We start from the raw sequence: 14,528 nt of genomic DNA on the forward strand, positions 1-14,528 counted from the left end.
CAGTTTATTTTTTTAGCGATGTTTGTGCGGTTGAAAATGTAGATGCTTATATAGTTCAACGACTTCATGCAATTGATTGGCTCAAATCAAATAATTTCGATATTAAATCACACATATCATTTCTTTCAATGATCGGACTTTCATTGAAAATTGACACTGCTGACACTGATGGTCGTTTCAACTTGAGACAGTGAAAATGCGGTTTTTGTCATTTTCGTTCGCAGTGTTGAACATTTGCCTAAGTGGCACAAACGCAGTTTCAGTTTCGCTAGCGGCCAGATTTTTATTTTATTGTCGCAGCATCTGGACTGAATGAAAATCGTTTCTTTGATACCGAAATTTTTGTAATCATTCTAATAGCAGCATAAAGCATTAAGGTTAACAACTCAGATTGTCATTTTATTTCGAATCTGAGGAACTACTTAAAAGCTACCTCGCAAAAATGTACAAAACATTGTTGGTAAGAAATTGATTACTTGGTTCTTGAAATTCATCAGGTCATATTACAATTAGCATTAATTATCATTATCGAACGATATGAAGCAAACCAGCCGCAGGCTGAAAACCTCAAACATACAGACAAAAAAATATCGAACGAATTAAAAGTGCCAACAAAAAGATTTTGCACATTGTTGATAATCTTGAAAGCTTTCAAGGGGCCACTCATGTAAGCCTTCAAGATTATCCCGGTCAAAAACTGTGTAGTCCGAAGCATTGAAGTCATATTTTTGTACCTTTTGTATAAATGTACGAAAGCAAGTTAAAGCATCCAAAACAATCCACGAAAGTGCGTTTGATAGAGTGTTAAATATTTTGTGAATTAAAGTATAATTTTGATGAAATATTATCAAAATCGAACGAGGATTGGAGCGCCAAAATAGCGATAATGAGATGGGCCTTCCTTCAATTGCTGAAGCTACGCTCCATTCTTAAAAATACTGTTTTTATTCGTACCACTTTAAAAATAAATTACGCTTGTACATACACTAATTAACCCTAGTTGCTCATTTAGCGTAATATTGTAGCAGATTTTGTTTTATTTGTTTTTTTTTTTGTTTGTTTTTAAAGTAGAAATCGAAACTGCATTCATCGATCAAGTGCAAACGCGTTCTCCTCCAGGGGCTTGGCTTTTTAACAACAGTAACGCGAGTGCTACTATTTGCGAGCACCAATGTGTTTGTTAATACAATTTCAAAATAAATGGAACTTATTTTGAAAAGATTATTTGCTGTGAACTGGTTTCGAATCAAGATGCCTCCCTACGTTCGGAGGATTTAGTAGCTTGTGAGTACACTGGTGAATTTGTTTTTTTTTTTACTGCAGTTTTGTTATTGATCGTAGCAAACTTGAGAAGATCTTGCACAGTTCACAGTTCTAGATGACTTTTGTGTTGGTGCTCACACTTAAAATTGGCGTATTGCTTAACATATTATCCCGAACTTATCGAACTATTGGCACAAGTTGGGAAAATTTGTTTTTATTTCGGATATGTGAAACTGTTTTTGCCAATTTCGTTGGTTGTTCTTTTTCTTCTTGTTACTATTTACGCTGTTTGGCGGCGGCAAGCACACTTGGATGAAGATTTTTTCCTGCATTGTAAAAAGTGCGAAGTAGTGTTCCTATGAGTATTCGTTTGTCATAAGAAGAGCTATTGTTAAAAGATCGATGTGTGATGATAGTTTGGGTTTGTGGTTGTGCTCTGCTACCTATACTGGCTATCCTGAAAATGCGGATGAATGCAATTTCAAGTGCGCGCTAGAGACTGAGAGGGACTACTTAACTAAAACGTTAATAATAATTTATTCACTAGCCTAGAGAGTCGAGAGACACGTAGCGTGGCTTTACTCTGTCGCAACCGGGACGTCGGTAATTTTGCCAGCAACGATCACCACATCGTCGACGGTATCGCGCACAAAGAAAACAAATGGCCGATCGACTACGAACTGTTCCAGTTCCTCCTGATCGTCGGATGTCTTCGATTCAACGGCGTCAGTCACTGACAGGGACAGCTCACTGCTTGCACCTTCGTCAACCCGAATGGACACATGCTGCACCAGTTCATCGACGTGAATTTTCTGCTCATCCGTAATTCCACTGAGATCAGCCTTGGAAGTGAACATCGTGATCAGGCCCAACTACAAGAATGAATACATAGTAAATCGGTCATACTTCAAAGACAAATAATGCACATACCTTAGCGAGAGCCTTCTCCGCCCGACTTGTGCTATCGATGTGGAATTTCGGTAAATTGATCCGTACTGGCTGTTGGTTGAGGGCTTTCTGAGCACTGCTCAGACTGTGACAGTGGAAGTTTCTAATCAGATCCTTGATGCCGTCCACCTTGTTGGGAACCATTACGAGCAGGGAGTATCGAGTGTTCTAAAAAGGAGAAACTTAGTTAGGACGATTTAAATACTAAAGATCAGGATTCAGCAAGTATTACATTATAGGGCAATTCGACGAATTTGGCATCCAGCTCCTGGCTTGAACCAACACCATATGTACCCGCAGTTTGCATCGTCATAACGGGCTTCTGTTCGCCATTCAACAAGAAAATGCCGGGTTCCGAGTTGATCTGAAAAACATACAAAAACAAAGTCATTTGATGGTTCATTGGCAAAATCGTGAGTTAATTAGGTACACTAATTTTCAGTTAGCTCATAAGTGATTCCACTCATTTTTGAGAAGGTGAGACGAACTGTTGGTGTCGTTAAAAATATATATTCAACAGCAACTTTAATAGGAAAAAGACTCAAATTAAAGGAGGGTTTTTTCGTATGACGAGAAATACTAGGCGAAAATCCTTTTAGGTTTAAGGCAAGAGATATTATAATCACACTTTTTTTCATTTAGCTTTCGGCGGTTACTCAGAGTATTTGGGACACTTTTCCAATCATTTCAGACTAGCGTGATAAAGACTGAACTCAAAGATGAAACAATCGTATAACATAGTGAGAGCAACGCAACTGATAAGCCAGCATATGAACATATTCTAGTACTAGCTGTTACAGAATGTCTATTCTATCTACTGCCGCTAGTCGAGTATTAAAATGTCGTTCTTATGGTTGGGTTTTGTGCTACTGGCGGCGTCGGAATTTTTCCCCGCCCAGGCCATCCCATCCTCATCTCTGATCAAGCTGAACTGTGAAACGATAAATCGCGTGTGTTATCTGAAGAACATCTACGCTACCGAGGAGGACCGCTTTAAGGATGTGCACGGTGCCGAGTTTGGTGATGCAATCGAGTTTTACGACTGCCATATCTATACCCTTCCCAAGATGCCGTTTATCAAAAGGTTAAACGCCAAGGGAATTAACTTGGTGCGGATTGGCGAGAAAGCCTTTTCCACCGTTCGACATGTAAATGTTGCTGAGAATCGTCTGAGGGACTTTTCCCCGCGGGCATTCGAGTGGCCGGAGGAACTGGAAACGCTGGTTTTGAGTGGAAATCCTGCGCTGAAAGAGTTGAGTGTGTTGAAAAAGCTAACCTCCCTGACGGATCTGCAGATGGCACAGATGAAGCTGGATTTGGATTTTGTCGATCCGGAAATCTTCTCCGGTATGAAGAAGTTGATAACGCTCAACCTAAGTGATAATAAAATTCTTTCGGTACCCGTTGGTATTTTTAACAAGCTTGAGTCATTAGAAAGTTTGAATTTAAGCCAAAATTACATCTCTAAAATTACGTCTGGAGCGCTCGTTATCAACCGCTTACCAATAAACGAAGAAAGTTATGAGCGTCAGCAGTTATCCATCAGTTTGGCGAAAAATAACATTTCGATCATTGAGAATAACTCTTTCATGGTCGTAGACCTGGTAGACTTGTCAGACAATAAGCTTATAGGAATCAGCCCGTCTGCTCTCTACAACAAATCACAGCTTGGAACCTTAATTTTATCGAAGAACAGTCAGTTGAAAAATTTTGACTTTTTGCAAAACCTTGCAACACTGCATACACTAACCATGTCCCACATGAACTTCACTTTCGACGGAATTCCGTTGAATATTTTCAGTAAGCTGGATCTGCTTACATCGTTGGATTTGTCTCACAACGACATCGGGACCATCCCGATCGGAGCCTTTGCCGAATTGTCTTCCGTAAACTACATCAACTTGCGGCACAATCAAATCTTGTACGTCGAGTTCGGAACATTTTCGATCCGCAAGTATGATCTGATTGACGAGATCGACCTTTCCTACAACCAGATCAGCGATGTGAACTATTTGGTATTTGCCCCACTCAAATATCTCCGAACCCTACTGCTGCACGGCAATCAGATAACTCATGTCAACGCGGGCCACCTAAAGCGCAACAAAAGTCTGCAGAACTTTGGCATTCAGAACAATCCGATTCTGTGCTCGGATTTGGTGGATCTACTCGCCATACTGAAGCTGGTACTGGACGGGAACGAGTTTGTGGCGCACTCTCCCAATGTTAACGGGATTCGCTGCAATCCCTAGAGCAAAGTGCAGTTGAAGTATAGTAGAACGTACTATCTTGTAGTTCAGATAATATTATAGAATAAATCTTTTTTATAATGGTATGGATTGAATACAGTCGTTTGGTGTTTTTTCTTTTTTCATAAGGAATTTGAAGATCTCGTTACATCATATCAACGTGGTTGTATTTATACTGTCATACTAGGCACAATCATAGTGAACTGCAAATTGCTCACGGCGTGTATCGTAGAACAACTTTATTTTAAAAAAAATGGGCATCGCCAAAATCTTTACCATTTGAAAACATAGCTTTTTACCTTCCATTTGCGACCCTCCGGAAAATCATCCATCGCGGGCTTTCGAACAACTTTTTTTTTCATTAAAAACTATTCTGACAGCAAAGCGTCTAACTACCGAGAACATAGAATGGTGCTACAAATGAAAATAAATATACAAGAACTTTTTAAGTGACGCAGTGAAGGTTGTAAGTTAGTCGGGTGCAACTTTCGCTCATACTAGAAATTTTCCAAACCCCCCTAAAATTTGAAGTTATGGTCAAAATGCCGATATTTTGACCTCAGCGCATGAAAATTATTTTTAATTCATTTGTTTTTCAACCGATTATGAATGTTTTAGCCGTTTTGGAAAGGGGAGAAATAGAGTTATCAAAATATATACAGATTTATACTAACTTCATTAAAATATGTTGAGTTATTCGAGCGTAAATCTTATTTTTTAAACTTCTCCACGCAAATTTTCATCTTAACTTGAAATTGGTCAGTTATTTTTGTTATAAAAGTACTATAAGTACACTAACAGTTTGAAACTATATTCAATTACGATATAAAACAGAAGCTTTTTTTTGTAAATCGGCTGATAATTCACTGAGTAACATGTTTTTCATGGAAATCAGAGTTTTTGACTTTCATGGAACAATAATATTTGGGCTGTTTATTCCACGGTGCTACAAATGGAAAAAAATGCCAACTTCTGATGCCAGCGATTGTGTAGATTGTAACAAATTATAGAGCATTTAAAGTACATTTTTATAAAGATGTGTGAAAATTTGTTCTCGAAAACATAATATATTTTTTTTTTAAATTTCTCATTACACGTACGCCTAAGTGAAATTTATAGATTTATCTATACATTTTAAAGCTCTATTTTTCGCCTTTGGGACTAATGACGTAGCATTCGAGGGGGGAAGTGGGGTTTGCAGATTTGTGACGAAATGGGACGGGGGGAAGAAGAGGGGGGGGTCAAGCAAAGTTACGTTGCAAATATGAAACTAAGAAATCTGCTACGATGGGGTAGAGGGGTCAAAAAAGCTACGTCATTTATGGATGTTCTTTTTCCAAAATGATCTATATATATAAAAAGTTGATGGAAAAATAACAGAGTTGAAAATAAACATGTAAACCACGGTCCAAAGGCGGAGTTTTGACAATGACTTCAAATTTTATGGGTTTTTGAAAAACTTCAAGTTTGGGCGTAAGTAACACACGACTAGAGCTACAACCTACACTTGGTCACATTAGAAGTACTTGCATTCTTTTCCATTCATAGTACCGTAAAATAAACAGTCCAAATATTATTGTTCGATGAGAGTGAAAAATTCTGATTTTCTTAAGAAACATATAACTCAGCGGAATATCTGCCGATTCACATAGAACAGCTTCTATTTTATTCGTAATTGAATATAGTTTCAAAGTGTTTGTGTACTTGTAGTACTTTTCGTACAAAAATAACTGACAAATTTCAAGTGAAGTTGAAAACTTGCGTGGAGATGTTTGAAAAATTAGATTTACGCTCGAATAACTCACATCTTTTAATAAAGTTAGTACAAACCTGTATATATTTTAAAAGTCCTATTTTTCCCCTTTCCAAAACGCCTAAAACATTCAAAATCGGTTGAAAAACAAACGAGTTAAGAATAATTTTTATGCGCTGAGGTGAAAAAACCAGCATTTTGACCATAATTTCAAATTTTAGGGGTGTTTGAAAAAAATCTAGTATGATCGAAAGTTGCACTCGACTTAACCTACAATCTTCATTGCGTCTTTTCGAAAGTTCTTGCATTTTTATTTTCATTTGTAGCACCGTACCATCCTCTCGGTAGTTAAACGCTTTGCTGTCAGGATACTTTTTGAAGAAAAAAAAAGTTGTCCGAAAGCCCGCGATGGATGATTTTCCGGAGGGTCCCAAATGAAAGGTAAAAAGCTATATTTTCAAATGGTGAAGATTTTGGCGATGCCCATTTTTTAAAATAAAGTTGTTCTTTTTACACGCCGTGTGCTGACTATGAGAGTAGCATCTTTTCAAGTAAAAAACTTTATTTTGACTACTGACCAATAACGACGCCGGTCACTACCAAAAGGCTGTACTACTTGGAAAGAAGAGAGATAATGATGCTCGTTTTGTTTAGAGACCGCGGGATCAGCTGCAAGATTCAAGTTTTTTTTTATAAAAACCAATCCCAATCCGAATATATTCGATATGGACCCGTGTCACGAAGAACTCCAAATTTGAACATGATAAATAAAAACAGAAAAAAAATCCTTTTGTTATTTTACTTGTATGATGCAGTGGTGTAGCCAGAAAATATTTTTGAGGAAAAAGGGGATAAAATCTTGAGAAGCAAAAAAATCAGACATTGATTATTATAAATTAGACATTGGACATAAATGGTAACAAATATGCCGGAAGGGGTAGTAAAGGTAAAATTTCCAAATAAAAATTAAAACTGAACAGTATACAGTAAGGTCGCTTTTTACGCGGTGTTTTTACGCGGGTTGCTTTCCCCCATTACTCAAAAACAGTACAAGATATCGACCTCATTTCAATCACGTGTTCCGTTTTGGGCCACGAGTGATCATATATCAGTTTTAAAAAAAATTCACAATTTTTGGTGTAAATACTCAAAATTAAAAACATTGAACTTTGGTCTCTAGATTGGCCACTATCACATTCAAACGCGGTTTTAACGTTTTAGGACGGTTTTCTTTGTTATATTTGCAACTCAAAAAATTCGTTTATTACGCGGGCCCATACAAATTTGGAACGCATACCCCGCGTAAAAAACGACCTTAGTGTATACGTTTTATTAAGGCTTGACATTTTTCAATACTACAATAGTTCGAATAATCAAATTACAATTTTCTGCATTCGGGCGGATACGTAGAAAATTTACCAATCGATTGCTGCGAAACCGAAGGAAATTTATTGGAAAATAACCAATTTATCAGCATTTAAAGTTAGACATACTTATCCCTTTTTCCGTTTTTTAGATTTTTATTTCACACCCTATGTAGCCAAACTTCCTGAGAGACGTAGTTCTACGTCAAAAAATCGAAAATGAACTTTTTTTTTAAATCACGTTTTGCCCAGAATATGACATCCTTTCAGCTGGTACATAAAAATCAGAAAACCGTATAAAACTCTACAACCCAATTCACACGCGCACAACGTTAACCGTGGTGCCAGAGCCATTTTCTTCAAACAAAAAAAAAAAACAATAAGAAAGTTTGAAAATAATAAAATTATTACAAAAGAAAATAAAAAAATAAGGTAATGCACTTATCGACGTAAAAACTACTTATTAAATTTGAAAACAGGCTAAGTTTCATGTATCAAAAACGTTAAAGATTAATATACATAGGTACAAAAATATTGTTATAAAATAAACCCATACATTGGCGCCGATTTCAATGAATTATTGGAGTGGCAAAAGAGTTTCGAAAATACTACAAGGTATACAGCCCTAGGGTTGTATGAAATGATGACGTGGGACTAAACACTGTAATTACAGACACAATAAATTCGTTTGTTCAGTGATTTACGTATTTTAATGATCAGCCTCCCCTTCGTTTTTTCAAAAATATATTAAATTACACTCGAAAGAACTTGATTTGATAAATTCGTTTGTTCAGTGATTTAGGTATTTTAATGCTCAGCCTCCCCTTCATTTTTTCAAAGATATATTAAATTACACTCGAAAGAACTTGATTTACACTTATAGTTATAGTTATATTTAAAAATTCCATCCGACAATGTTTTGTCTTAATGAATAAAATTTCAAACTATATTCGATCAACAATAAAATATTTCAATGTTAAAAGCGAATCCTCAGGCGACGCAAAAAAGTGTTGATGGGTTCGTTGAAATCGAATAGTTCGACAACCTCGTTGAACCTCATTGACATAAACCTAATCGCATCATACTGGCCATACCGACAATACCTTGCTTCCAAGTTCAGGAAATGACGTCTCCGCAGGTTCCTTTCCGGAGCGTAGAGATTCAATGCCGCGAGAATAGCAGGTGAATCAATTTCATTTTTCAGGACCTTCGCAACGAAAATAACTTGTGCGTTTAATCTTCTTCTCTCCAACGGCTCAATCCCTAATAACATGCAGCGGTGCTCATAGTGAGGCAGCCTCGTAGCATCATGCCAAGGAAGATGCCTTAGTGCCATACGCACAAATTTCACAGCATCCACTTGCAATCCCGCAATCCAGCCTCGTAGCATCATGCCAAGGAAGATGCCTTAGTGCCATACGCACAAATTTTTTCTGGACAGCTTCCATGCGATCAATCCAGACCTTGTTGAACGGACACCAAGCGACAACCACTGATTTTACACCGTCTGCGAACAGCAGCCGTGTACCTCGAAGTAAAATAGTAGCAACGTCGTTAATGAATAGTGAAAATAAAAGTGGACCCGGATTGCTTCCTTGCGGCACTCCAGAAGAAGGTGTAAATGGCTCAGAACGTGACGACCCAAGACTGACACATACAACTCTGCCGGTCAAGTAAGAACGAAACCATCTCACGAGCATAGCAGAGAGAATTTTGTGATTTTCACGATCGAACGCAGCCTTGAAGTCCGTGTACACAGCATCCACTTGCAATCCCGCATCCATTGAGCGAGAACACAACGAAAAGAACAGCGACAGATTGGTTGTGACGGTTCTTTTGGGATAAAAACCATGTTGGACACAAGAAATGTAATTTTTAAACGCTGCAAACAGCACTGTTTTGACGACTATTTCAAAAACTTTGGAAAAGGCTCATAATGATGTAAATCCTCGATAATTAGCCATGTTGCACTTGTCCCCTTTTTTGTGAATCGGTGTGAGCAATGAATTTTTCCAACTAGCCGGAAACAACCCTTGTTGCAGAGGAAGATTGAACAGCTTCACAAGAGGCACCACCAGTTCATTCGAGCAATTTTTCAACATAGATGGCGGGATCCCGTCTGGTCCTGGACAAGTTGAATGTTTTAGCTTCCGAATTGCGCTCAAAACGTGTGCTTCTGTCGCTTAAAATACTCCACAATCGAAACTGTCCTGCGGAGTATCGCGTAATGCAACGTCAATCTGATCCAACATAGCAACTGAAGACGAAAAAGCGGTTTTATAATGTTTAGCAAATAATTCACATATTGAAGAGGCTGTGTTAGCAGACAAATCACCGAGAAACATGGAAGCTGGTAACCCATTTTCCTTTCGTTTGGAGCGAACAAAAGACCAGAATTTTCTAGGATGTTTACGTAAACTTCTTTGAGTTCGATCAATGTACGGAGAGTACAGGAATTGATTGTAAATTTTATATGTGTTGCTTGCGAGTTTGAACCGGTACTTGGCTAGAAACGTGCGATTTGTTCTATAATTACGTTGACTACGACGTTTCAGTTCACGGAGATGTCAATTCTCCCAAGCCGGTTTCATCGGCGATCGTTGCAGTGGAACATGAGCTTCAATTACTGTTCGATTTTTTTCGGTGAACGTGTGGACAATGTCTGTTAGACCCTGTTGCGAATCAATGAACTGCCAGTCAATTGCTGATAGCGCTTCGTTCAATACATCGTAATCAACCTTCTTAAAATCGAATCCACGATGTTGTGGAGCTAAATCAAGTGCAATAGGCACTTGGTGATGTTGTGGATGTAGTGTTTTTTTTTGTGCAAACAACATTTAACAATTACAACGAAGCTAAAGTTTAAAAAGTTCATTTTTGTTTTTTGCTTTATTTGTTTCTTCTTTAAAAAATAATATTCACTGTATTACGAAGACAGCTTATATAAGCATATTATTTTATTTGTGAAGTTAAAACAAAAAAATATATAACAAAGTTGAAATGTAAAAAAAAGTTTCTGAATAGAGTGAGTTTTCTTAGTGAACGGACAAAAAAAAATTAAAAACACTCGCCGGCTCTTACTCTTCTATAAATTAGTATTTTTAAGAATTTACTCGTTCGATATTATGTCGGTCACGGTTATTTAGTAAATATCGAAGATAAAAAATAAATAAAAATAATTTATAGCCGTTGCAAAAACGTTTAATTCTTGTTGAGTGGTTCATGGCTTTTATGGTAATCATATTCATGAGATATACTTTCAATCACCATCAGTAGCGGCATTGCAGTTTTGATTGCACGCGAATAGAAGCCGTGCCCGCTGCAATGATAGACGACGAGAAATTGCGCTCTATCAGCATGTTTAGAAATTGTTCAAGAGAAGGGTTTGTTTCAAACTTTTCGAAAAACTTTCACCTTCGAGACATCAAATTAGTCTAGGTTTATGGAAGCAAACATAATTTGACCTATTGGGACTGGGAGACTCTGTCATTCTTTTTTGGATATTGGTACAGAGAGTATTAAGGAAATGGTTGGTGTCTATTCATGTCGTCTGTGCTAGGAATGCTCGCATGTGATTGGCTCATAGCTCGCGTAAATTTGTCCTTGACACTCTTCGCGATTTTTATCTCTTTGCAAAGAAAAAATAATGATAACTACCGTATTACAAAATTTTTCTGTCCATCAATATATTGGATATTGTTATCCATCATGTGGTTATGCTGTTATTATCGTTTGGAATCTGAACATTTGCCAGTTTCATTTCCAATTTTACAGAATGCATACCAGTATAGAAAACAAAGACGTAGTCCCACGTAGAAATCTGATTTATCTGCTTCTAGAAATATATTGCTTACAAGTTTTGCGTGCGATACGTCTTGATGTGAACTGATTGGAATGGCAGTTACGAAAGTAACTATTATAGACCAATGTTTTGCAAAATGGCGTGAGGGTAGTGAAGTTTAAAAATAACCCATAAAACTATCAGGAAAACTGAAAAAAGACATGCCAACTTTTTAAAATTAGGGGGCGAAATGTTACGTTGCCCCTCGAAGGAAGTAATATTTTATTATTAATATTTTAATAATAATATTTTTATAATGCACATGAAACATATGTATATTTCTAGTGCACTACTACCAATCCTATGTCGTTTTCGTTTTCACGGTGTAGCTACACTCAAACGACACTTTTGACACCGTAAATGTTTTATTTAACTTTTCCGACTACCCTTTTTCTGTCTCTGACTACACTTTTTCTGTCCCTGACGACTCCCGAAAAGAGCCGAGTATACTGTAGGAAGTTACCAACACTGGTTTGTTTTGGTTCTAGTTCTACGTGGTAAAGTGTCAGGTAAATTTTTTTTCAGCACATTTGCGAGACGGACATATAAAATGACGAATGCGATAATGACCAAAACAAAACGAATTGACAGCTAACCCATTATTACGCATACCAATGCAACAACACTGAAAATGTTTTATTTGAAGCTGCAAAGTATAGTCCGGAAAAAGTGTAGCTACACCGCGAAAACAAAAACGACATTATTTTCACATGTTACGTACATTCATTCCACTTTCAATTTGTACACAGGAAATAAGACAGAAGTATAGTAGGATAATACAGGGTGCGGCAGCAAAAAATGCGAGAATGTTTGAACTTTAATATTGGGTTATTTGTGTAACTAATGAGTTATCTCTGTTGACAGTGTAATTAGTTACGTTTACTTTCAAGTGCTGCATCAGAACATCCGAATTATTTTATAGCAATATTGAGAAAATGAACGTCAAAGAACGAGTTTGCTGATCGCCAGAAGACGTCGAAGAAGGTTTCTAGTGTAATAGGATGATGTCATTTGAACACAGTTTTCTTGCATCGGAAAGCCTTTAAAGGATGGTCCTAAATAGCGATATTCAGAAAGTTGAGGTTCGCGGTTTTCACGTACGGTAAACGTAACCTCCTTTTCCTCCGCAGCCCGGTACGTTCCATCAGGAAACTTGTCAAGGATTCGAAAATTTCTCTAGAATCGATGCGAGAAATCCAGAGCTAGAATGAAACACCATTTTATTACGAAACGCCTAAAGGAGCTACGAGTGACTCTTTCAAAAAGATCAATTTTTTGTTGAAGAAGGAAAAAAATATTAATCCTGCTCTTTTACGAAAAACTGTTGAACATCGATTTTGTGTCCTACAACTGTACAAGCCTGTTCATTTCACACTCTGGGGAAAGTGATATTTAAGTTCCAAATCAAACATCCGGTGGGTTCCACGATGTTCGGCTTGGTAGTGTCCAACGGTTTGATAATGCTCATCGATGCTGGTGTGAAAATCAATGCCGTAGTGTATATCGCTTTTTAAAAGAATCAGGTACTTCCCTACGTGAACGTTGTGCTCTACCAGGTTAGAATTGGTGGCTCCTCAGAAGTCTTGGTACATAACCCGTATGTTGTAGTACATGGTGCTACAACAGTACATGGTAGTACATTGGTGCGTTAACCATATTTCGGCTGTAGAGGAAAAGCTTCAGGCGATTGATCAATGTCCTGGTGCCAGCGTGGGACTCTAAGCAGTGCTGTCACGATGGTTCTTCAGCGAGACAGAGAGCTGCTGCAGGACTTACAACACAGCCGTAAAAGCATCCAGTACAGGAAGCAAAAAATGTAAATACGGACCGGAATCTTTTCCGGGACAAAAAGCGCCGCCTGAAAGAGCTGAAGGGTGAGGAAATGGAGCTTAAATTCTACAAGAAACTAAACGCATCCCGCGCAGGCTTTGTGCCGCGAGCCGAATTGTGTGGAGATAAAGATGGACGGGTGATCGACAGGTGGAAGCAGCACTACAACGAACATCTGAATGGCGCAGAGCAGGAGGAACGACTCATCAAACTTAGCCCGGATTAGTCGACTTCCTGTCTGCACCAACTGAGAACTAATCAAGATTTGGGATACAATGTACAAGAAGGGCGACAAATTGAAATCTGAGAACCGAGCGATCACGATTCTCAACGCAGCCTATGAAGTGCTCTCGAAGATCATCTTTTGTCGTCTCTCGCCGCTAGCGAGACGGTTTGTGGGAAGTTGTCAAGTCAGTTTTGTGGATAAGCGATCGACGACCAATCAAATCTTAACGCTGCAGATCCTCCAAAAGTATCGCGAATAGAAAGCCCCCACGCACCACCTTTCTTTCCTGTCTTTTGTTCATCTTCAATAAATCCAGCCAGTTCACCTGCTTCGCTAACGACGTGGACCTTGTTGGAAAGACGTTGCGGGCGGTTACTGATACACCAAGTTGAAATGTGAAGCAGAAAAGGTTGGATGAAAGGTGAATACGTTGATACCCAAGTATTTACTAGCAAGGGGAACCGAGTGCGATAGGGTTCGCATAGACAGTAGCGTAGTAATCGACAGAAAGGTAGTTGACGAATTTGTCGATGACGTATCGTAGTTGAAAGTGGTGCAGGCTACGGACTCCCCAAGACCTTGAGATCTGGTAAACTTAGAGATATCGTCCCCCGTAGGTCAATTGGTCAAAACACCATGCCGGAGACAGGGAGATTGCGGGTTCAAGTCCCGTCGGGATGCGGTATATTTTTCCAAATCTGTATCATATTTCTGGTTCGCTCATTTTTCGCTTTCCCTACTGCACACATTGTCTACTTAATAAACTTGAATGTTAACGGGTAAAAGCCGATGTTGAAACTAGAAATTTAGTTCGAAAAATAATCTCATTCTAATGTCAGAAATGATTAAAAACTTACCTGGAATGGGTTAGCCCAACTGCCTCGGTAGTACAAGCCATTGAACAACAACATTTTCGATTCATCCGAACCGTCTTTGCTGTCCGCTTTCCGACCTACGAGTGAGTTTCCACTGAGTGCAGAGGCAATGTCGCCGGACAAGAATGAACGTCGAACGTTGAACTGCGAGAACAATTTTCCGATTATGAAAAGTAAGTCTA

The 14,528-nt window shown here is 38.3% G+C and overlaps 2 protein-coding genes across 2 annotated transcripts in view; one reads left to right on the top strand and one right to left on the bottom strand.

The window, feature by feature from the left end:
* Window positions 1–926: 926 nt before the first annotated feature.
* The window catches only part of LOC129726789 (serpin B4), a 45,810-nt gene continuing 32,208 nt past the window's right edge, over window positions 927–14,528 (bottom strand). Inside the window, exons 4-7 of the mRNA XM_055683885.1 lie at window positions 14,329–14,490; window positions 2,444–2,575; window positions 2,194–2,379; window positions 927–2,135 (exon numbers count right to left, since the gene is read on the bottom strand). Coding sequence (XP_055539860.1) covers window positions 1,842–2,135; window positions 2,194–2,379; window positions 2,444–2,575; window positions 14,329–14,490 — 774 coding nt within the window. The 3' untranslated portion in view covers window positions 927–1,841. The remainder of the gene's footprint in view (window positions 2,136–2,193; window positions 2,380–2,443; window positions 2,576–14,328; window positions 14,491–14,528) is intronic.
* On the top strand, window positions 2,992–4,556 carry LOC129726792 (leucine-rich repeats and immunoglobulin-like domains protein 1). The gene has a single exon (XM_055683888.1). It carries the CDS (start codon window positions 3,051–3,053, stop codon window positions 4,458–4,460), a length of 1,410 nt encoding a protein of 469 aa, XP_055539863.1. The 5' UTR covers window positions 2,992–3,050; the 3' UTR covers window positions 4,461–4,556.

This window comes from Wyeomyia smithii, chromosome 3 (genome assembly GCF_029784165.1).
Source record: "Wyeomyia smithii strain HCP4-BCI-WySm-NY-G18 chromosome 3, ASM2978416v1, whole genome shotgun sequence".
NCBI classification, from domain to species: domain Eukaryota; kingdom Metazoa; phylum Arthropoda; class Insecta; order Diptera; family Culicidae; genus Wyeomyia; species Wyeomyia smithii.

Excerpts from the sequence above, each read along its gene's own strand:
- LOC129726792 (XM_055683888.1), top strand. The coding sequence starts at position 3,051 with ATGTCGTTCTTATGGTTGGGTTTTGTGCTACTGGCGGCGTCGGAATTT.